Raw genomic sequence first — 24,512 nt, 5'->3', positions numbered from 1 at the left:
CAGCTTACTACTGAGAAGCTGAGGAAACGCCCCTGACCCACCATGTTGCTAGGTTAACGTACAACATTCTCTCTAAGGGCTTCCATCACTTCCACAACTCGTTTTCTTTCCTTCCTTCTGGCTTCCATCCTTCAAGCATCTATTGGAAATGAAGAAAACATTTTCTATGCTTCCAAAGGTCTCACCTTTCCTGTGGTCCCCCAGAAGATCTGCCGATTCCAAATCCGCTGAAAGAATATCGACAGCCCCAGTGTGCTCAGACTGGATCATAACTGTGTCTTCGGGTCGCTGTGGAGCTTGGTATTTGGCCATCTACACAACAGAATTCTGGTTAGAGGACTTATGATGTCAGATTCCAATTAGCATCTTTCCAAATGCAGGCTGCCCCGCCCCTTCCCTGATACCACACCCAGAAAGTTAGTGTGCTAATCAACATTGTTTCTTTCTCCACATTCCCAACTGCAAGGCTGCTCACTCAACAATTACTTCTGTATCACCTCCAGCCACCATATTTACCAAAAGCATTATAGAGAGAGTATCTGGGTTCAAATTTTCCTCTCTTCCTTCCATGTTCTTTCCATCACTCTGAGTCCTTCCCTATTTCTCCCTAATTCAGTCCCCAGGCTACACGTTGTCTCCCCGAGTTTCCCTAGCGATGTTCTTTAAGAGTGTGTGTGTGTGTGTGTGTGTGTGTGTGTGTGCGCGTGTGTGCGTGTGTGGTCACGTATGTATGGGTGCCTGCAGAGGACAGCAGAGGACGTTAGATACACTGGAGCTAGAGTTACAGGCAGTCGTGAGCCACCTGATATCAGTGCTGAGAACCAAACACAGGTCCTCTGGAAAAGCAGCAACTGCTCTTAACTACTGAGCCAGGGACTCATCTCTAGCTCCACAATGTTCTCGTAATAATTACAAGTTCGCCAGGCAGTGGTGGTGCACGCCTTTAATCCCAGCACTTGGGAGGCAGAGGCAGGTGGATTTCTGAATTCGAGACCACCCTGGTCTACAGAGTGAGTTCCAGGACAGCCAGGGCTACACAGAGAAACCCTGTCACAAAAACGAAAAAAAATTACAAGTCCACTTTAAGTCAGCCATAGGACTGTTCTGTTTGAAAAGTGTGTTTACTGCCAGGTACCCAACTTGCATAAAGGAATACAAATGGCATCTGATACAAAATGCCTCACTAATTCACACAGAAGTCTGCAATCACTCTAGAGGGATTTCCCTTGGAATCTCTTACATTGTGTTCCTTGTTTCGTGTTATTATGCCTTTATTTCCTGTTCCTTCCCTCAGCTGGTAGGCAACTCAACTAGAGAGCTGTATCTACTGCCACGGGGGAGAGCACAGTAGTGAGTCAGCAATCCAGGTAGAGAGGCTGGAACTGTGCTTGTGCAAGTCAATCAAATCGTACTCCTGCCAGGCGTGTCCTCACGGACCTGTCTCAGAGGCTGGGCCCGCCCCTTCTTATCCACACAGCTAAGTGAAGCGAATCAGACCAACTTGGCTACCAAGTTTAAAGGAACCCTTCCCTTTTACAGTGTGGATTTAATCTACAACTTAATTAGCAGCAGAGTCTTAGTAAAGCTTTTAGCCTTATTTCCACTATTGCTAAATGGGGACACAGTGGCACTTATCTCACTAGAGTGATCAGCAGTAAATGAAGTTTTTTGGCTTCTTTTTTAAAAAAAAAAAAAAAGATTTATTTTATTTATATGAATACACTGTAGCTGTCTCCAGACACACCAGAAGAGGGCATAGAATCCTATTACAGATGGTTGTGAGCCACCATGTGGTTGCTGGGAAATTGAACTCAGAACCTCTGGAAGAGCAGTCAGTGCTCTTAACCACAGAGCTATCTCTCCAGTCTAGTAAATGAAGTTTTAAACTGCTAAGCATTAACTGTCAAAGGTATAATGTTTGGTGTCTTTATTGATACAAATTCTAATTACATCACCACTAACAATGCAAATATCAACACAAACCATCCCCAGCTGCCCTGCACACGTCAAAGCAGTCACTAGTTATAACACCACTCCTATAGACTCTACATAAATAGAGTAGACCTCCATAGTCCAGCTAACAGTCAAGGTCTTAGAGAACATGAGATGTTGCTTCTGACACTTGATTTTTTGTGTGTGTGACAGACTGTGTGGGAGAGACAAATAATTACTCTCCAATCAATTAAAAATGAGGTGCCTTACAGGGGTGTCTAACCCATGTCTTCTGGGTTGCATGAAGCCTAAAGTTACTTAAAACACTGAGGTTTTTTTCAAAAGGCCTTTTTTTCTATAACCCGACACTGCAGTTCTCTCTCTCTCTCTCTCTCTCTCTTTTTTTTTTTTTTTTTTGGTTTTTCAAGACAGAGTTTCTCTGTGTAGCCCTGGCTGTCCTGGAACTCACTCTGTAGACCAGGCTGGCCTCAAACTCAGAAATCCGCCTGCCTCTGCCTCCCAAGTGCTGGGATTAAAGGTGTGCGCTACCACCACCCAGGTGACAATGCAGTTCTCTCAAGTGTGAACTTTATAGACGATGGCATGTCACAATGTCCAAAGTTGGACGTGCCTGCTGGGAGTGACAGTGAATTCTGAGAGCCACTGTCTCAGTAGTGCTACTTCCAACCCATCCATTCCATGCCTAAGTCTGGGTGCCAGAAGCTTGCCTTTTCCCAAGAGCCAGCCTGAGGATGCCCCTACCTCACTGAGAACCTGGGTCTGGCCTGCTGGCAGCGACGCCTGCTCCCCCGGAGCCTGAACCTCTGAGGCACCAGCCGCTTTCTGTAGATCTTCCGTGGTATCCTTACTGGCTGGAGATACCATCTGTGGCCTCTCAGAGGAAGAAAACATGTCAGTTCAAGAGGTCTTTGAAAAGACATAATCGTTCTGGAGGAACTCTGAAATACAACAACATTCAAAAGACATCCTACCCCGCCTAAGTTCTGCACTTAGGTCCGTGTCACTTTAGCTGACCACTGACTGGCTCACAGTAAGGGCACACAGGCTCCAGACCCACAGCAAACGCACAGGCCAGTCATCAGATGGACTCAGGGTCTGCTTTTCTTTGTTGCAGAGCTCTATTTATTTACTTTAATTGACAAATTTAAAATGCACATGTTTATGGCATACAGTATGATGCTGTGATATACGTAGGTTCTATAAAATTATTAAATGAGTCAACATATTCATTACTCCAGTTTCTGTATTATAAGTATATTCTTAATTTTGAGTATTACTATATTATTACTAAGTCTAGTGACCATGTTAGCAGAGACCTCTTGATCTTACTTATTCTGCCAACATTCCACTCACTGTGTGCCAGGAGGTAATCATCATTCTGCTCTCTCCTTAATATGTGTGTGTGTGTGTGTGTGTGTGTGTGTGTGTGGTGAGAGAGAGAGAGAGAGAGAGAGAGAGAGAGAGAGAGAGAGAGATTGATTGAAGCATTTGCAGGATGCCTGGCTTGTTAGACCGGCACTGAGACCCGAACTCTGGTCTCCAGGACTGATCAGCAACATGCTTCACCACTCAGCCATCCCGCAGCCCAGCTGCTCTCCTCTTCTTTGGGATGGCTTTATGCTTCACTCATTATTAGCTCCAACCAGAATTCTTATACACAGCTGGGACTTCCAGTTGTTTCTACATGAAAGTCAGAGATGAGGCTGCCTAAGCCAGAGACTGGCCACTGAACAGAAAGTGTCTGCTAATTAATCACAAGGACAGATGAGAAATTAACAACAGCTGGGAGGGCTGAGACTTTTTCTGCACTGATGCAGCTGTCCATAGGGTGCCCATCTCCATGTTTCAGTTAAACTCAGTGGTTCACCAAACTATACTTGGGCAGAAATGTTTGTGTCCTCAGTGCTGGACCTGGGGTTAGTGGATGGGTATGTTCATGTCTCCCTAGGAAAAGGTCATGAAATGGGATGAGTTATGCTGCCTTCCATTTCTGCTGGCTTCAGAGAGACCAGAAAATGAGTAAATAGCCAGGGAAGTAGCACAATCCCCAGACCTTTTGAAAAATTATTGCCAATTAGAGTGCCATGGTTTGAATATGCTTGGCCCAGGGAGTGGCACTATTTGGAGGTGTGGTCTTATTGGAGTAAGTGTGTCACTGTGGGCATGGCCTTTGAGACCTTCATCCTAGCTGTCAGGAAGTCAATCTTCCACTAGCAGCCTGCAGTTGAGGATGTAGGACTCTCAGCTCTGCCTTTACCATGCCTGCCTGGATGCTGCCATGTTTCCACCTTGATGTTAATGAACTGAACCTCTGAATCTTGTAAGCCAGCCCCAGTTAAATGTTGTCCTTATAAGACGTGCCTTGGTCATGATGTCTGCTCACAGCAGTCAAACCCTAACTAAGACAAAGAGGTAACATGAATTTTATTTTTAAAGCAGGAGTTATACAAGCATGGTCTGGAGACCCCTGTAGTACTTAGGATCCTTTAGGGGAGTCTGACACATTAAAACTTTCCAGGATACTACTAAAATACCATTTTCTTTTCTGCATTTTCTGAAGTAGGCAGTGGAATTTTCCAGAGACCACATGACATTCAACAGCACAGCAGAGCAAATCAAGACACAGAGGTGAAAGTTCAATTGTCTATTAAACCAGACACTAAAGGGATTTGTACTGTCTTACTGTACCATATTTGCTCTTGAAGTTATTTTTCATTAAAGACATACTATTTATAGTACTATGTAATGAGTTAATTATTGTTTTCAAATGAGTAAAATAGTAATATTATAAGTTTAGGTCTTAATTTCTAATATGATTTTTAAAAATTTGGAGGTCTTTTAAGACAATGTTTTATTCTATTGCCTACACTGACCCCAAACTTGTAGTGATCCCCGCTGTCTCAGCCTCCTGAATGCTAAGACGGCAGGTGTGAGCAACCACACTCAGCTAATATAGTGAAAAGTAAATTCTTTGAGGTCTTCACTAATTCTTCAAAGTGTAAACATCCAAGAGCCCCTGGCTTTTAGACTATCAGTACCACTGTTTTCCTTGGTAGTATAAATAAGAAAATCATTTTCAATTTATTGATTATATCTCCTTCAAAAAAGATAGCCATCTTTTAGAATACCCAAGCCATGGCAGCCCACCTCAGAGCAACCGAGAAAGATGATGACTCAGATCGTTTGCTAAAATCATCTAGTGTATTTGGGAAATGGGTGAACCGATTTTAATTCTTAGAAACCCAGAAACCTCAATCTATTTTTTGTTTGTTTGTTTCGTGTTGTCCCTTTACTAGAAGGCAAGATGTATGCTGGAAACTGGGCCTTATATACCCTCTGTGTGCCTGGTGTTTCAAACCAACCCTGAATAGTAACTTTAGGCTCTCTGAACTCTGACCTTAGCTCCTAGAGTCCCACTTTGCCCACGTCACTCACCAACAGTGACTGCTTGGACCTTCAACAGACCTCGGCACTTCAGGCACACGCCTGTTGGGAGCCTTTGCACTCACTATAGCCTCCAACACAACAACAACAACAAGCTGCCTCTGGTTAACTTACTGCATGCTTCCTTTCCTCAGCTCTTCACTTGAGGATGGCTTTCTGGGAAGGTCCTTGTACAAATGACTTCCCAGCTTCCTTCACTGCACTTACTATGAACTGACATAACGTGCACCACATTCTGTGACTTCGAGATACACATTTGTCTTAAAATTGGACCACAGCTGAAATATTGGGTGTATCAAAGGTATAATGTCAAAGCTTGTACTAAGCTCTCTCTCTCACTGGTCTGTGGGGGCTTATGCCAGTGCTTGGAATACTATCAACTGGAGGAAACTGTTCAAGCGGTCTGTCTAGACCACACTGGACAGAAAACAGTACCTATAGGGTGAGGTTCCTACACTCAGGTTTGTTTTTGGTTTTTTGTTGTTTTTTTGTTTTTTGTTGTTGTTTTTTTTTAACCTCTTACACAGTGCCAAATTAGAGCCATTCATGTTTTCTTGCAGTTGTTTTTTTTCTGGGGGAACAATTCTAGTTTTATCTTCTCACTGATGGTGCAGGCTTTTGATATCCTGGTGTTGGGGACCCTATTAGACTCTAGCTAGAAGCCTTTTTCCTTTCTCAGTTACATATATAGTAGCGCATTTCACAAGTGTGAAACAAGCTACACACTTGTTTTCTGCCTGCCTCCCTCAGCAGGGTGTAAGATCCATGACAATGGTACCCTGGACCATTCGGTCCATCTTCAGGTTTTGGAACCTAGAAGAATCTCAGGTGTACAACAAATGTCTATGGAGTGACAAATAGTAGCCATCTCCTGGTTGTCTGTTGAAGAATGAAAGGATGTGTTAGTTCCTGTTTTGGGAACAAAAGTCATCTTGGATCACACTATCATTTGTGATATCGGGAAAACTGACACTCTCAGAATTCAACAGAATTACTAATCTAATGTTACTGTGTGTTGCATCTAAAACCAACAAGCCTCTTCTGTGCCTGTGTGTACACTACCTTGAACAAACACAGTTTTACTTAAAAAATATTTTTAAGCTTTTGTTTTATGTACATATGTGTATTTAATTGTGTGTGCTATGTAAGTTTTTATGTATGTGCTGTGCAGGTGCACATACTTATGTGTGCATAGAGGCCAGAAGAGAGTGTCAGATGTGACATGTGACCTTCTCAATCACTCTCTGCCTGTTCCTTTGAGGCAGATTCTCTCCCTGAAACTGTGGCTCACATTTCATGTAGGCTAAAAGCCAGCAAGCCCAGCTGATGCTTTTCCCTCTGTTCTCCTCATTGGCAGACACGCCCAAAATATTACATGGGTGCTGGGATCTAAACCCCAGACCTCATGACTACAGAGCAAGTGTTCTTAACCACTAAGCCATCTAGTACCAATTTAAAAATACTTTAGAGAAGGCTTGTAATGTCCACGTGAATTTAATATTCACATTAGAATTTTACGGTCTAAAGAATTAGCAAAAGGTTACTTTGGGAAAGAGAAGTTGCCAATCAGTTGATGCCAGTGATAGACCACGTTTAAAGACAATTAAGTCTTCTAGCTTATGCTGCCCGAGAACAGGGAGACTAGCCTGAAGGACGGGGAGAAGCTGGACAGACAGACAGCCTCACTTGAAAAGCCAGAAAGCTACGTTGTTTCCATTTCCCACAGAAACTAAACACAGGTGCAGGGCTTCGACCCTCGTGCACAGGAGCTTTACTCCCAAACTTATAAACAAAACTTTAAAATAAAATCATTTTGTCTGTGTTATGTGATTCTGAAGAAACTTTCGATAAACCAGTTCTCTGCTCTAGATCCATCTAGACCCCCTCACACCTAAGAGACGGGGACAGGAAGATGAAAAGTCCCTAGCATTAGGGAAGGTCATGAGCATAAACTACTCGCTGTCATTAGAACCTTGAGGGGCTGGAGAGATGCCTCAGAAGTTAAGAGCACTGGCTGCTCCTCCAGAAGACCCAAGTTTGATTCCAAGAACTCACATGGTGGTTCACAACTGTCTGTGACTCCAATACTTTCCTCTAGCCTCTGTGGACTTCAGGCATGCTTATGGTACACAGAGATACTTACACCCGCACACAGAACAAGAAACCCTTGAGGAAGACTTCTGCATATAACAGCACAGCCTTTTTAAGCGCAGAACATAGCTCTCTACCATCAGTCATGACGAGGAGCTACGGCTGTGGGACCCGGCACCAAGTACAGAGTCTCCATTTCACTCTCCTCACTTTAACAACAGGGAAGGATACCTATTTCATTGTGGTTACAAGGACTGAAGAGATAATACATTTTAAACCATAGTACTTAGCAAACCACTATTTCATAAAACATCATTTCTATTACTACTGAGAAACATTCCACAAAGCATGGTTACTTATTACATTATCTCCAACTACGTTGTAAATTATTTCATATGCAGAAGAGAAAGAACTGAATACATCTCCAGAAGCATGAGATGTTTAAAACTACCTTCACACCTCTTTTGCCCCCAGCCGTGTTTGTGTGGGCCATGGAGACCACAGGCTCTCCCAGGCAGCACTGCACAGGAACTGAGTAGCTGGATTAGGACACTTGGTGAAGGCAGACTTCCATGTTCCACTCGTGATTCATGGCTTCCTCACATGCTACGACTCAGTATGACCCTTCCTTTCTACTACATGCACTATCAGCGACAGTGGGCAGATGAGCCCGCCACCCTAGTGCTGAGAGATGAGTCAGTTAAGAGCACTTGTCGCTCTTTAACAGGAACTCAGATTGGTTCCCAGCACTCAGCTCGGGGCAGTTCACAGCTACCTAGAACCCTAGCTCCAGGGAGTATGAGTCCCTCTTCTGGTTCCTGTAGGCGCTAGATATGCACATGTACACATATATACATGAAGGCACTCACACATACACATAACATAAAAATACACAGCATAAAAAGAATGGCAACCTAGAGGTGATGATGTTTAATCTGAAAATAACATCTAAAAAACTGCAAGTGCCTCACCTCTTACTGCCACTTCCCTCATCAGTTCCTTCAATCTCAGGACAAATCTCCCAGAAACATCTTATCCCAAGCAGTTGCTTGTCCCTACCTGTAGGGTGAGGACTGGGGTGCTGGGTCAGAGGCAGAAGCCAGTAGAGAGTTGACTTTGGTGCTTTCCAGATCTTCCTTCTCTAGAAAATCATGGGAAGAATTTGATACGTGAGAGGAAACACTAGCAAGCACACACATATAATTCAGTTCTTGAGAGGCTGAGGCAGGAAGATCAGGAGTTCAAGGCCAGCCATAGCTACATAAAGAGTCTGAGGCCAGCCTGGGATACCTGAGACACTTTCTAAAGAGAACAGTCATTGTGTAAAGCACATCTGTATCTCATCCTATATAAAAATCAGTTCCAGGGGCTGGCGAGCTGGCCCAGAGGTTAAAAGCACTGGCTGTTCTTCCAGAGCACCTGCGTTCAGTTCCTAACACCCATGGCAGAGCACAAAGATCTGTAACTCCAACTCCAGGGCATCCAGTACTTTCTCCTTGCCTCCAAGGGACACTGCATATGTGTGGTGCACTTCTGTACACACTGGCACTAATACTGCTACACATAAAATAAAAACAAAATCGTTTTAAAAATCAGTTAGAAATAGTTCAAAGATCTTTGTATAAGAATAAAAAAATTGAAATTGCTACAGGAAGCAAAAATTCAAGATCCAGGCATAGCAACAGTTTTTTGAAAAGGTCCAAGAGCCCAGGGAATGCTAGCAAGTATTAACAAATGGAGTTGCAAGGAATTGAAAGGCTTCCACACAACAGAGAAACAATTTTCACAGTAAAGACAGCCTACCAGGAGGGGATTAATGTCAAGTATAAACACACACACAGACACACACAGACACATACATAGTCTAAATAGTACATGGGCAAATGAACAGATAGTTCTCAAAACAAGAGGTACACATAGCCAATTAGTAGCCAAAGAAAAAAAAAAGCACAACACCCTTAGCCATCAGGAAAATGCAAATCAAAACTACAACGAGATTTGATTTCTTCTAGGTTGGAATTGAGACAGTCAAACAAAAAACCCACAAAGTAACAAAAGCTTGTGAGGAGGCAGGTGGCTTGTTTATATATTGCTGGTGAGGACAGAAAGTAGTAAAACCACTATGGAGATCAGTATGAGTCTTCAAACAAAGGAAGATAGGAGGACCAGAGTGGTTAAGAGCACTTGCTACAAACTCAGGAGGAGGACTGCAGTCTGGACCTCAGCTCCCATATGACAAGCCAGCCATCCCATGTACCCTGTAACTCTGGCTCCAAGGAAGATGGAGACAGGAGCATTGCTGGAACTTCTGGCTTCATCCTAGCCAAGAAAATGAGAGCTCCAGGTTCAGAGAGCGATCCTGATGCCTAAGAATAGACAGAGTGTAACAAAGAATACCTATTACCCTCTTCTGGCCTCCCTTCACACACATACATACACGGACACATAAATTAACCAACTAACTAACCAACTAAAAGCAGAACTACCATATGCTCTAGATATACCACTACTGGGTAACTGACCCACAGGAATCTAAGTCAGCACATTCTGGGGATACCTGCAAACACATTTATCGCAAAACTAGCCAAGTTACAGAACTGGATGCCCATCTGATAAATAAAGAAAACATGATACACGACGGCACATACAATTGATTTTTCTTTTTTTCCTGTGTATGTGTGTACAGTGTCCGTGTGTGGATGAATCTGTATTCACATGTGTAGACACATGCATGTGTATGCATGAGTGTGGACACCTTAGGCTAACAGCAGGCATCTTCCTAGAGTGCTCTCCACTATTTCTTGAGGATTCTTTTTTTTTTTTTAAGTGTATTTATTTAATGTATGAGTGCTCTGTTGCATATACATCCACAGGCCAGAAGAGAGTATCAGATCCCATTACAGATGGTTGTGATCCACCATGCGGTTGCTGGGAATTGAATTCGGGAACCCTGGAAGAGCAACCAGTGCTCTTAACCGGTGAGCCATCTCTCCAGCCCTCTTGAGGATTCTTAATCATCTTTCTGGCTTACTCCTTGAGCCCTTGCTTGTATACACAGGTCAGTGCATTTATACATTCCCTATTAAGTCCTTCTGCTTAAGGTCAAAGAAACTGAAGCTCCGAGTCTACTTCCTAATACAAAATACAATGTAACAAAGTATGTCCCAAACACTGAGAGGCTGTAGAAACATCAAAGTGAAGACAAGGGCAAGTGTTTATGATTTAACCTTGGTCCAGTCTCACTTTTCCATGTCAGGATCTCATTGTTCTTTATGCCGACTGGCATTCTCACCCCCCAGAAAAACTGTTCAGCTCCTGTCACCCTGCGTTCCTCTCCTGATGCTCCCATCTGCAGCTCAATCCCACTGAGCTATCAGGCTCACAAGTGTCTCCCCTGTGCAGACTCGGAAAGCTGCTTCTGACTGAGTTCTACTCTTTGTCTCTCCTCCCCCAAGATCTGATTAAACATCCACACTGCCCACTCAGCCCCTCTCCCCAGGCTGCCTTCTCCACCTCAGGCGGGTCTGCCTTCCCACTGTTTCACTCAAAGGAAGGAACTGAAACACACAGCTTCCCTCTACCACATCCTCAGTGTCTCTTAATCCTTGTGGAGTTCACTAACTGCACAGTTCTGAGAATAACACTATCCAGACACTTTTTGTTTTTTTTTTTTAACTGTAAATTTGTTCTAAATACATCAATCAGGTTTCCCTTAGCTTCTAAACATAAACTCTAAGTCTACTCCCTGTTGTGCTCTATTTTTGAGATAAACTTTGGAAAATAATGGAATTTTAAACTTAAATTTAGAGTTTATACACTCGTATTATCAATCCAAATTATTTTTTAAGTTGCACTCAGAACTGTTTATTGTAGAATAAATAAATACAGATAAAAATCCCATTCATTATACAATTTATTTTCTTTAAAACATTTTAATAGTCTATTTTTAGAAAAATCAAAACATACAGAGAAGCGAAATAACCACAAAGCAAGAGACATCAGGCATAAATCTACTAAACCAAGACAACCACTGTTAACTATTTGATGCACAGAATTTCAGAAATGTATTTGTACATGTAAACAAGGTTTGTATGTAGTGTGTACGTGTGTCTCTATGTGCACGGTTGCCCTGCTCAGGCCTGCAAGGCTCTTCAGTGTCTGTTCCTAACAGATACTAATCAGATGCTAGCGAGTATCTGCCATGCACTTGTTTTGAGGTTGATAAGAAAAGGGACATACCACTTCCCCAATGGCTGTACCTTTCATCTAATGACTTTGGCAAATATCCACGATCAGTGTCTAGAACCGTCTAATTCCATTAGAATCTAAAAAATGCTTTTCCCCTAGACTAGCACTTTAAATGTGTATTAGTGCAAATTCTTCTACCAGAAAAAGATTCCCCTCCATGCATTACATGGCTACTCATAAATTACATGGGAGACTCATAAAAGAAAGGCAGAGCTAGGTGTGCTTGATGCTCACAGGAGATTTGGGAGCTTGAACTCAAGGCCAGCATCAGCTACACAGTGAGACAACAATACTATTGAGACAACAATAAAACTAACCAAAAGGAGATAAAAAGTGGGGAAGGCAGAGGGTTAACTCTGCATCGATTGGCAAAATACTTAGAAAAACAGGTAAACAATGACTGTTAGGTATCATTAAGGCACATACTTTAATGTATTTCTGTTCACATTTCCCTAGCCTTGTCCAGTGATAGCTCCTTAAAGGGGCTCTCGACTGGATCCATCAGCTGTGCTTATGACTTAAGTTTCAGGCTCACCTTACCAAGTCCCAGCTCAGACCTGGAGGCAAACACTGCTCTAAGGAGCACCAGCTCTTTCTCCTGGGATGCTCATGAATGGGATGACTCCATTAGCACCTGAGTGCGAAGCTAGTGAAAGAATGAGTTCAGCTTCCCTTCCCCCAACTTCTCTATCACCTGTTTTTTTTTTGTTTTGTTTTGTTTTTGTTTTTTGCCTTTTGGCCAGTGGCCAAGAGCAAAAAGGCTATTGCTGGATGTGACCTTGGATTTCTTCTAGAACTGCAATAAAGCTTTGTTCATGATAAATTATCCAATTTCAGGCTGAGGAAGGTAGAATGCTTGCCTAGAGTGAACAAGGCCCTTGATTCAATCTTGCATGGCAAGGGAGACAGGAGAGGCTCAACGACACAGCTCAAAGGGAGGCCCTGCCTCACATGCCTAAACTGAGTTAAATTTTGAATGCTGAAAAACTGAGAGTATAAATTATCCAACCTCGTTACAGCAGCACAAAATGGACTGAGACATATATGAAGACACACACATCATGATGTTTACAAGTACTGCACCTCAGATGTATGAACTACATACATAGGCTGCAGGTGAAAGGGTGAGAAAGGATATTCCATGCAAACGGTAACCAAGAGAGTGCAGGTGGCTAGACCTGTGTGAGGTAACATGGATTCAAGCTGGACATGGTGATGAACTTCTATAATCCCCAAATTTGAGATGGTGAGGACTGTTGCAAATTCAACACCAACCTGGGTCACAAGACCTTGTCTCAAAAACCCACAAGACTCTATAAAACCAAGAATCAACTGATAAAACACACACATATATGCATATATATCTCAAGCCCAAAGGTGTCACAAGGGACAAACAAGGCTATTACTTAATGATAAAGTAGTCAATTGTTCATGAGAACATACTAACTTAGAAGGCTGAGGCAGGAGAATCAAGAATTTGAAGCTGAACTGAGGTTATAGGGTGACCCTGTCTCAAAAAGCCACAAAAACAAAACAAGTAACAGTATTTCAAGAGCCTAATATTATTTCATGTGTGTTTTAAGATTAAATAGTTGATTAATGTGGTAGTCTGAATATGCTTGACCCAGGGAGTGACACTATTAGGAGGTGTGGCCTTGTTGGAGAAGTATGTCACTAGGGGATGGGCTTTGAGGCTCCTATACTCAGGCTCCACCCAATGTGGAATTAGAGTCTCCTCTTGGCTGCCTGTGGATCACGATGTAGGACTCTTGGCTCCTTCAGCACCATGTCTGCCTGCCTGCTGCCATGCTTCCCGCCATGATGATAACAAATCTCTGAACCTGTAAGCCAGCCCCAATTAAATGCTGTCCTTTATAAGAGTTGCCTTGGTCATGGTGTCTGTTCACAGCAATGGAAACTCTAAGACAATGGGCATACATACCATGCTCTCATCCCTAATGAGTAACACCAGTGTTACTTCCAGTTTTTCATTCACTAATATTACAAGCTGTTCTATAGTACCTGATGTATATTTCACATTTTTGCCAGGCTGCCATCTTTGGCAGGGATCACCCATGGGTTTGCTTTTGTGGCAACAATAAGAGAATATCTTTTTTCCCACAATTCAACATCAGAGTCTGATTTGCAAACCATTTAGGAAATTGACAGAATTCAACACGTGACGACTGTTTCCTTATCTTCCTTTCTGTGAGACAGGGTCTGGCTATGTTTCCCAAGCTGGTCTTGAACTTCTAGGCTCAAGTACTCCTCTGACCCTGGCTTCCTGAATTGCTGGGACTGCATGTGTTTACCATCAACCCAACTTGGTATCTGTGACAGTTATTACTGATTGTCAGCTTGGTAAGTTGATATATTTGTATCCAATAAAACTTATCTAAAATCACCTGTGAGAAAAGCATCTGTGAATGCCAATGAGGAATTCTCAAGATTAGGTTAGTCTCTGGGCTTGCCTGGGAAGGATTATCTTGATTGTGTTAACTGGAGTGAGAAGACCCACTCTAAAAATAGATGGCACCATCCTGTAGGTTTGAGTCATGAACTGCATTAAAAAAAAAAGTAGCTAGTTAAGCATGCATCGCCCTGTTTCCTGACTCTGGATGTAACTTGACCACCCCAGCACCTCACCCTCCTGCCACCACAACTTCCTCTCTATGGTGATCTGAATGAGAATAGCCCCAAACTCATATGCTTGAATGCTTGGTCCACAGTTGGTGGAACTGTTTGGGAAGAATTAGGGGGTGTGACCTTGTTGGAGGAAATGTGTCACTAGGGGTGGGCTTTGATGTTTCCAAAGATTTATGTCACTCCCAGGTACCTACACACACCCCTCTTTCTCTGTCTCTGGCTTGTGGGTCAGATGTAAGCTCTCATCCAGTACTTCAGCGCCTGCCTGCTGCCAAGCTCTACAACATGACACCCATGGACTTACCCTCTAACAGTGTAAGCAAGCCCCCTGATTAAATGTCTTCTTTTGTAAGTTGCCTTGATCACGGTGTCTCTTCACAGCAATAGGAAAATAACTAAGAAACTCACCACGATGGACTGTACCCTTGAATTGTAAGCAAAAATAAATCCTTTCTCACATAAAAGTCTTTTATCACAGCAACAAGATAAATAACTCATATGTTACTTTTCATTTGTGTTTATTTATTAAGTTAGAGCACATGGATGCATATATCTGTCTTTTACTTTACTTCCTTATGAGCAATCCTTGGAAATAGAATTCTTTGTCATAAGGTCAGCTTATCAAGACTTTCATATCCACTATTCAATTTCTCTCCAAGTTTCACTTCTGCTAGCAGGAAATAAATGTGACCATTTTCCATATCATAATGTGCACATAATCTTTACCAATCTGCTAGACAGATCATGATGACACACTATTTTAACTTACAATCTTTTGATAAATTACATCAAAACAAACCCTTAATACACATAAAATAATGTCTCTTTTTCTTAAAAAATCATTAAGCTCATACCATAGTATTAGCCTACCTTTTCACTCAAGTGATGACAGTGACCCTTCTGTGTTATGTGTGCATTATGTATATAGGGGTCTGCATGTGTGCAGGTGCATTCATGCGTATGTGTGTGGAGAACAGAAGTCAACCTCAAGTGTCTTCAATCACTCATCTTTTACTTTTTGAGATAGGGTCTCCCTAAGCACTACTGGATGGCCTGGAACTCACAGAGGTCTACCTGCCTCTACCTTCCAAGTGCTGGGATAGCCGTCACCACACTCAGTCCTCTACCTATGTTTTTAATTTATGTGTGTGTTTGCGTATATGTATGTGACATGTGAGTACATGTATGCATGCTACAGAGTAAGTGTGGAGGCTAGAGGAAATCTCTCGGGAGTCAGTTCTTGCCCTCCACCTTGTTTTGAGGTGAGCTGTCCTCCTGCTGTTTCTTTCTGCTGTGCTGTGTACTCCAACTTGGCTGGCACTTGAGCTTCTGGGCAATTCTGCCATCTCTGTCACCCACCTCAGCACAGAGGTGCTGGAATACCTGGTGTGCACCTCCACATCCAGCTTTTTGAATGGGTTCTGGGGATTTCATCATCAAGCTTATGGAGCAAGTGCTTTTACCCATGAGCCATCTCTCTGGCTTCTACCTTACTTTTTGAGATAGGCTCTTACCGAAGTTCAACAATTCGGCTGGACTGGCTGGCTGGCAAACCTCCTGTCTCTGCTTCCTCAGCACTGGGGATAAGTTGTTTGTTGTCATACCTGGTATTAGGTATCTGAACTCAGGTCCTCCTGATTACAAAGCAAGCAGTGACCTCCCCAGCCCTGCTCTTTTCTCCACTTACAATAGAGCACAGAGTCTGTCCTTCAGACATCACTCTGGCAAACATTTGTGTAATACTCAGGAGTCACATAAAAAAAATTGAATTAAAAAAAAAAAAAGAACTTGAGTTAATGACAACCTCCATCCAACAGACCTTTCCTAGGCCCTGGCTACGTGCCAGATGCCGTGTTCCATGCTGTGAGCAGAGTTAAACGTGTGCCTTCAAAGACCTGGTCTACTAAATAACGAAAACAGGCAAGCAGGTAATTGGAAATGCATGATACTATCTAGATAGAATAATTAATGAGATTATCAAGGAAATACTTAACAAAGTAGACAAGTATCAAAGGCTTCCTAAAACAGATGACAGTTAAACTGTCTTAATGAGTAAGCAGGGCCCAGCCAAGTCAAATGGGAACGACACTGCAGGCAACGGAAACAGAATATGCCAAACTGTGTGTGCTAGAAGCCATAGCAAAGGTACAAACAGGTAACTGAGACAGACACTCAGTGGCAGATCATCTACCTAGCATTATCAGGCCTTGGGTTCAACACCCACCTACCCATCCCTTGATGGACCTTGAGAAAACAGATTTCATTAATTTCACTCAGTTCTTCCTCAAAATTTTTTTAAAACTAAAGAGTATTTACTTACTTTGAGATTTATTTATTTATGTATTTTATGTATATGGGTACTTTTCCTGCACATACATCTTCACACCAGAAGATGGCATCAGACAGTTGTGAGATGCCATGTAGGTGCTGGGAACCGAACTCACGACCTTAGTGGTCAAATTTGTGGAAGTCTTCAGTAGGGGTGGATACCAGATCAGACAAAAAGCTTCTGCAGAGCCTACAGAAGACAGAGAACCTAACTAATAAAGACAGTTGAAACAGACTCTGGAGCCCACGACTAGGCAATAACCAGGCGGCCAAATTTGTTTTTGGTACACTGATGCTGGTTCCTAAGCACCATTTATTTTCTTTCCTAAGGGCTGGAAAACTACCTGAGTGGCACACCCTCAAGCCTTGCTGAGGACTTATATCCAGTTTAATGGTGCAGATCTGAAGTCCCCGTCTTCCCCTGTAGAATAGCTAGTAGGTACATCTACAGCTGACCTCAACAGGCCTCAGTGCTGATATAAATTGTATCTGCGGGTCCCTCAGGACAGCAGATGCAGGAGTCATTTGTCAGCCTTTTGGTTTTTAAATACCCAACCATCTCCCTAAAAGAGAATGGCTGTTTCATACACTGTAAAGATGTAACGAAAGAGCTTCAATTCCCAGCACCAGAAAGTCAGGAGACAGGCACGTAACCGAATGTCCCCTGCCTGGGACCTGAAACAGGGTTGCAGAATCCTAGCAGCATATAGAGCACTGGCAGTATGGGTCTTGTCTGGCCTCTGGTCCCCCATCCACCCCCTTTACAGCAATTAAGTGACTCTTCCTTATCCTTCTAATGAATCCTCTCTCTGCTTATGGCAATCAGAATTAGCTTCTGTTGCTTGAAACAAGAAATCTAACAAAAACTCCTAGATAGGATTTGTCTGCATTCAGAATTTAAACTCAAATCCTAAGAGTGTCCACAGCCTCCTGGCCTCATTCTGATCATCCTTATTGTTCCAGCAAAGACCTGATAACTTGTGGCCACTTTCTGAGTCATTTCCATTCACCAACTACCCCTGGCCTCACTTAAGACATATGTTTATATAAAGGCTGTCAGGTTATATGAGAATCATTTGTGACGCCCCAGAACAAGTTTCATATTAACATCAATGACTGCTGATCACAGATCACCACTAACATTTAACAATGAATTCTTGGTCTATCATGAGAATTACCAGAGTGTAACCACAGTAAGACATGAGCACACAGGACTGGAGAAATGGTGCTAGCACACTTGCTCTGTCTAGGATGGTCCCAGATTTCTATTTGTGAAGGCTGCCATTATCTGTGAACTGCAATGCAGTGGGATATAATAAAATAAGGTAAGCCTTCTCATACTGCTTAGGATCCAGCTATTCTGCAAAGCAAGCCTTTCCATGCTTGACATGATTATGAAATGTTTGCAACCTTTCACTTATATGTACACCTGCCAATTTCCACCCCTGAAGAAAACACCAAAACTCTTCTGAGATTACTCCTGATGCTGCATTTCATGCACAAGTAACCCGGGGACTAAATGACATCTTTATAATCTTAGTTTTCCACCCTACAAATAAGAAGCATGCTTCCATTTACTTGTTGATATATGACATAAAGAGACTGACTCTGGCCAGGCTGGCCTCCAACTCACTACCTAGCCAAGGCCTTTATATAGATAGTTATATTTATATAGATTTATATAGATATATAGATACCCTTTATTTCTTCTCAATAGCATAGACAATCCGAATAAGGTTTTGTATATGCATTGGAGCTAGTCACTGTAGTAGCTGCCATGGTCTGGATACAGTTATATCTGTGTACAGGTTCATGTGTGGGGAACTTGCACCCCAGAGTGAAGGCCTTGGGAGGTGAGTGGCCGTTTCAGAGTGGGGGCTGAGTGGGACGGCCCTAGATTTGGGAAGGTATGTGCTTTGGTTTTTTTTTTCTTTTCTTTCCCACAATCACATGGGGGCAGCTTCTGGTCCACACTGAAAAGTGCAGAAAAAACAGCAAAAGGAAATAAGGGGCACAGAGCTCAGGTCTCACAGCTAGAAGCTAGAGGAAGGGAAGCAGAGGCCTCATTCCAAAGCTATGCGAGGCAGTCCCTGTCCATCCTGGTGAAGGCAGGCTGTCCTACCCACAGAAAAAGCCTCCAGCTCTCTCTCACAAGCCTCAAATCCAACTGTGTGTCTTGGTGACCCAGTGAGTCCTCTGGTGGGACAGGTCAGCAGTAGAAAGGACTTTCTTTTTGTTGCTTAATGTGCTTCAGTGTGCTGAGTGTGATTGGAAAGGAAACCTGGTATTTAAAACTCAGCTACCCTGGGACACAGGGAACAATAACCATTCAGGAGACTGTAGACTGGGAGACAACTGGAGGTGGGGGCAGTCCTGCAGAGCAGGAGACTAGGAGGCCAGATGTTCAGCAAGCAAGTAGAGAAGGGCAAGCGGAGGCTGCGCCCAACCAGGAAGTTTAGTTTGAGATTGGGGGGTGAGGGGAGGGCAGCCTCTGCAGGCAACAGCTCGGGCTAACCTCATCAGAAAATGACTTTGGAGCTGGATATCCTTGAGCCTGAGTTTGTGGGTGGGGGTGTCAAACTCTGCTATCAGACTTTTGCTTTGAGGCTTGCTGCTGTAGAGATAAGAGTTCTGGGTCTCCAGTGGACTATGAGAAATTGACAGCCACACACCCTCCAACAGGTTATTAAAGCTTGCTCATTTAGAAAGTAGGGAGGACTGTGTGCTTCCCCCATTCCTAACACACGGGAGGACACACAGGGAGGACACGGCCGCCTAGAACATCAAGAGGGGACTCTCAGGGGGTAAGAGAACCTGACTGTTCCATAAGCCACTAAGCTAAAAGAAAGTGAAGCTCACGTGAAGTGGGCTATCACAGACATCAGGCATTTGTGAAGCACAGGCACACCTCAAACACCATAGGAAAGATAAAGGTCTACAAGTGTAATGGACGGACACCTCGGCCACGAACTAGCAGAGAGCTTTTGTTATTTTGTATGTGTACGGTGTACATATATGTATGTGTGCATATACAGCCACGTATGACATGAAAGAGGAACTATGTGCAAAGAGGAAAGAGCTAGACGGGGGAGGGTAGAAAGTAGCAAAGGGCAGAAAACACAGAAGGTTACATTTTCTCTCATACATGGAGTCTGCACCTGTACATGTATGTACACATGAAAGGAATGGAGACTATTCTGGGAGGATGAACAGCAAGAGCGGGACAGGAGCAATGAGAGAGGGCAGAGCAAATACAAGTACTCTAAAATTAATTAAAAGACACATGGGGCTGGGGAAGTGGCTCAGCAGTTAGGAGCATGTGCTCTTCTAGAGGCCCCACTTTGGGCCTCAGCACTCACACAGGGGCCCACAATGCACAAGTACAAACTCATACCCCTACATACACATAGCTAAAAGTAAAGCTTTGCTAGGCATGGTGCCACATGGCCTTGATCCCAGCACTTGGGAGGCAGAGTCGGGTCGGATCTCTGTAAATTTGAGGCCAGTCTATATAGCAAGTTCCACACCAGCCAGGACTACACAGAGAGACTCTTATCTCAAAATTAAATTAAAAAGGAACGAAATCTTTAAGTGTGTATCAAAATAATTACTACTGAATGATTTTGTTGGCAATGGTACTTTATGAAAGTAGGTAGCTGTTTTTAAAGAAATCTTAATGTATTCTTAAATTAATAATGAATCCATTTAAGACAATAAAATATATACTAAACATAAAGTTAGTACTCAAAGATATTGCTAATCTCTATTCCATGAAAAAAAAAAATCTGAGTTTTAAAAAAAGATCTGTCCCTAATATGCAGAAAGATCTGTCCCTAATATTCAATTTTAGAAAAACAAAATCAAACAAAAAAAAACAGTGGAGAACATTCTAGCACATGAGTGTTTGTGTGTGTGTGTGTGTATATATATTTCTTTTCTGAATAGGTGGATTCTTGTTATTCAAAACTCCAAAGTGTCAAAACTGTATCATGAAAGCTTCCTTCCATGTTAGCTCCTGATCTCCAAAGGCATGGGTTTTATGTAGTCTTCCAGAGAGATTTTATGCACATAAAGGTAATGTGTATGTTTGTCTGAGTACAGGGAAGGATATAACGTACATATATACACATGAGATTCTGATTTTCTACACTACCGGGACATTAGACACACTACTGCAATTTTTCTTTTTTTCTAGTTACACCTCAGATACTTTCTCATTCTCAAAGCTTTCTCATTCTTTTCTACAGCAACTATTTCATTTGATGAAAAACGAGTCATTAATTTATGAGTTCTCTATAGATAAACATTTTTCCCCAAATCTTTTACCACTCCAAATGATGCTATAATGACCTTGTATCCATATTCTTAAACAGGAATAAACCTATATAAAATAGACACTGCAAAGAAATTGGTCGGTAGAAAACATGTTCTAATCGTGATGGATATTAACAGTGCAATTTAGGTCTCCTGGAGTAAGGCACACACAGCCATGTTTTGTGCACCTGTACCAACAGTGAATCATTTCCATTTGTCTTTATCGGTCAGGCTACACAAACTTCATATATCAAGAGTCACTTCTCAGAGAATTTTTTTTTCCAAACAGCTTAATGTATACAGAAAAAAAAAAGAAGATATTTTATTTTTTTAAGTTTAAAGGAATGCCCTACCTTACTCAAGAACTGCTGGCAAAACCAACTGTAGCTGTATTTGGACAGGCAGGAAATGTAAGGAGGAAAAAAAACATAAGCTTATTTCCTGAAGTATACAGTGTGGGAAGATGGAGTCTTGTGTGAGAGAGACGGGGAAAAAAAAACAAATATAAACACATCCTTTTAGGTTTCTGAAATCTAAACCACTAGGAACAAGGAAAAGCCAATTTTTCAGTAGTGCAGATTTTAATAGGGCAGCCAAATACAAGCTAATTTTCTGTGTATTTCTAGAGAAAACAGGACGAGTTTTACAAATTAGAGGACAGTGGAGAAAGGCTTTTTATTATTTGTTTTATGAGTGTGTATTTATCTTAGTATAATTATAAAAGTTTAATTTCTCAAGCTAGTAATATCATGTATAACATTAAGACTGAAATAAAAGTTTAAAATAGTAACCACATAATAGTTGAATATGGTATTCTTTTTTTTTTTAATGTTTTTTTAAGGATTTATTTTATTTATTTGAGTATACTGTAGCTGTTTCCAGACACACCAGAAGAGGGCATCAGACCCCATTACAGATGGTTATGAGCCACCATGTGGTTGCTGGGAATTGAACTCAGGACCTTTGGAAGAGCAGTCAGTGCTCTTAACCACTAAGCCATCTCTCCAGCCCAAATATGGTATTCTTTACTGTGACAAGATCATTGTTATGGTTCCTAACTGGCCAAAATCTTGGAAACAATGAGAGGAGGAGGAGAAACTGAAGCTGGACAGTAACAATTTGTAACTGAGGTCTCAACACCAAAGCAAGCATAAAAGCAAAGCCTTCTTCAAAGCCTTCTTTACTCTATATGTGACCACTTTCTTTCTTGTTTGCTTTTTGTTGTTGTTGTTTGGTTATTTTTTGTTTGTTTGTTTTGAGACAGTTTCTTTGTTGTAGCGCTGGCTGTCTTGGAGCTTGCTTTGTAGACCAGGCTGGCCTCAAATTCACAGAGATCCACCTACTTCTGCGGACAAGTGCTGAGATGAGAGGTGTGCATGTCACCACCGCCTAGCTCTTGACCTTTTTCAAACTATGATTTTCTTTTCAGGTTACTGAGTGTTGCTCAGATATTCTGACCATGCTACAGATTTGAACTTACTGTGTATTCTCTTTACAGGAAAGCCAAAAAGAGGGCAGGTTTTCCCCTGAGTGTATGAATATTAGGTCAAGGTTTCTTTACAACTCACTTCCTAAGACTTCCCCTTCACTAAACAGCTGCAGAAATAATTAGCCTAGCTTTTTTTTTTTCTTCAGAGCAGAGGCCCCAAAGGCAGGTGATGAGGTCAGAACTGAGAGCTTAGAGGAAAGCACATCAACTGGGAGATGTTTCAACCGAACCCAGTGACCATACGGCCCAATTTTTCTTCAACACCCGAGAGTGGGGCAGTGTCATTCCTCAATGGTCATTCATGAAGTGAAGTACAACATGGAACCAACCATCAACATTGTAAAAACGCAACAACTGCTCTTTTTAAAAAGCCACAAGCAAATTATTAGCATGTCCGTTTAAAAATCAGAATAGAAATTAAGAAATAAAAACAAAAAGTCCAATAAGCTTCCAGCCAGCACTCTACCATCCAACAGGGAGTCACCAAATTTCAAGTCCTAACTAACTTAACATGAAACAGTCACAGATATGAAACACTCCACCCCTACAGAAGGACATACTACACTGCTCAGTCCTACACTAGAACCATGTCATACACAGCAAACTGAGTCCTTGCTGAAATCATACAAAACACTACCCTTTATTTTCCCCGGTGTAAATGTAATTCTCCATTCTATTCTGCACCCCTTTTGCTCCCAGGTTAACTACAGGGCGTTTGTATGCCCACTCTAGCCCATTTTTAGCTCCCGAAAAAATGGCTCGGAGACCTAATAAATTTATTAACAAGCTGCAGGCACTATGCTGGGCAGATACTCATCTATTCCAACCCTCTTGGGCTGCCTACTTCCCAGCCACATGGTCCTTTACCTGCAGTCTGCGTCTTGCCCTGGCTGGCTCTGTTCCTTGCATGTCCTCTTGGAGACTCCCAATGGGCTGTGAATCCTCCTGGTCCTTCTCCCTTCTTCCTCTCTCATTCTTCCCTTTTCGATTGGGACCTCCTGACTGGAATCAGAAGTCTCCTGCCCTATCCTCTTCTGCCCAGCTATAGGCTGAATCAGCTGTTATTGATCAATCAGAGGTGATGGAAAAGAATTTATACACACCACTGAGAAAGGAGATGCTCCAAATATCATGATGATACCGACGTCCAAACTGCAAACAGATCTCTGGGCACCTCAATCAACATCTGAATACACAGTGCACAAAACCATCCCCCAATACCCAAGAGCTCTGTAGACTTCAAAAAGAACCTGCCTATAAGTGATGTAATACGTATTCCTCAGAGAGTTTCATGATATAAGGAATGATTCTCCTCTAGGGGAATGAAGAACCCAGGTGCCCACAAATTAAAAAAAAAAAAAAAAGCAAAAAACAAAAACAACAAAAAAACACCTATTAAAACCAATCACAGTTCCTAAGACACTAAGAACACCATGACTACTAGAGATTTTCACTTAAACATAAACCCTTCCTTTTACCAAAACCTCAGCAACAAATACCAGCGCTGCATGGTAAAAACGCATTCTTGTTATTCTGCATACTGCCGGATTCCTGAAGGAATAAAGTACACAGAAAGACTCAAACCCTCAGTTCAACAACAAATGAACATCCGCTCATTTTCCCCTGCTGTTTTCTAAGATGTCAAAACCATCTTTCTGTCTCCTCCCTCTTTAGTGTCTCTGTGTTAATCTGCTCATTTTCTACTGGGAAATGGCAGCAAACTCCCATTTTGAGCAGTTTTAAAGTTTCATTCCAAATCTATAAAATCCTTGTCAAAGTAGCATTCCCACCAAGCTTCAGAGATGAAGCTGAAGTCCAGGCCTGAGTTTATCTCAAATGCAGCATTTCTAACATGTGAAGCAGACCTGCAAGGCCAAGGACGTTTTAACAGTGTGTGTGGCTTATAGTCTGGCAGTAATAGCTGCTTCCAGCTCTGACAACCAAAAATGTTTCCAGATATTGCCAGATGTCCCCCGGGGTGTCAAATTGCCCCTAGTTA

At 42.3% G+C, this 24,512-nt stretch overlaps 1 protein-coding gene across 1 annotated transcript in view; it reads right to left on the bottom strand.

Moving 5' to 3' along the window:
* Nucleotides 1–24,512, bottom strand: part of Tmed8 (transmembrane p24 trafficking protein family member 8) — a 34,315-nt gene that overhangs the window by 7,921 nt on the left and 1,882 nt on the right. Inside the window, exons 2-4 of the mRNA XM_028771859.1 lie at nucleotides 8,548–8,629; nucleotides 2,695–2,824; nucleotides 186–312 (exon numbers count right to left, since the gene is read on the bottom strand). Coding sequence (XP_028627692.1) covers nucleotides 186–312; nucleotides 2,695–2,824; nucleotides 8,548–8,629 — 339 coding nt within the window. The remainder of the gene's footprint in view (nucleotides 1–185; nucleotides 313–2,694; nucleotides 2,825–8,547; nucleotides 8,630–24,512) is intronic.

Source organism: Grammomys surdaster, unplaced genomic scaffold, assembly GCF_004785775.1.
Source record: "Grammomys surdaster isolate TR1022 unplaced genomic scaffold, NIH_TR_1.0 210, whole genome shotgun sequence".
Classification (NCBI taxonomy): Eukaryota; Metazoa; Chordata; class Mammalia; order Rodentia; family Muridae; genus Grammomys; species Grammomys surdaster.
Note: the sequence above shows the minus strand (reverse complement) of the source record. Positions and strands in the feature narration are given on the sequence as shown.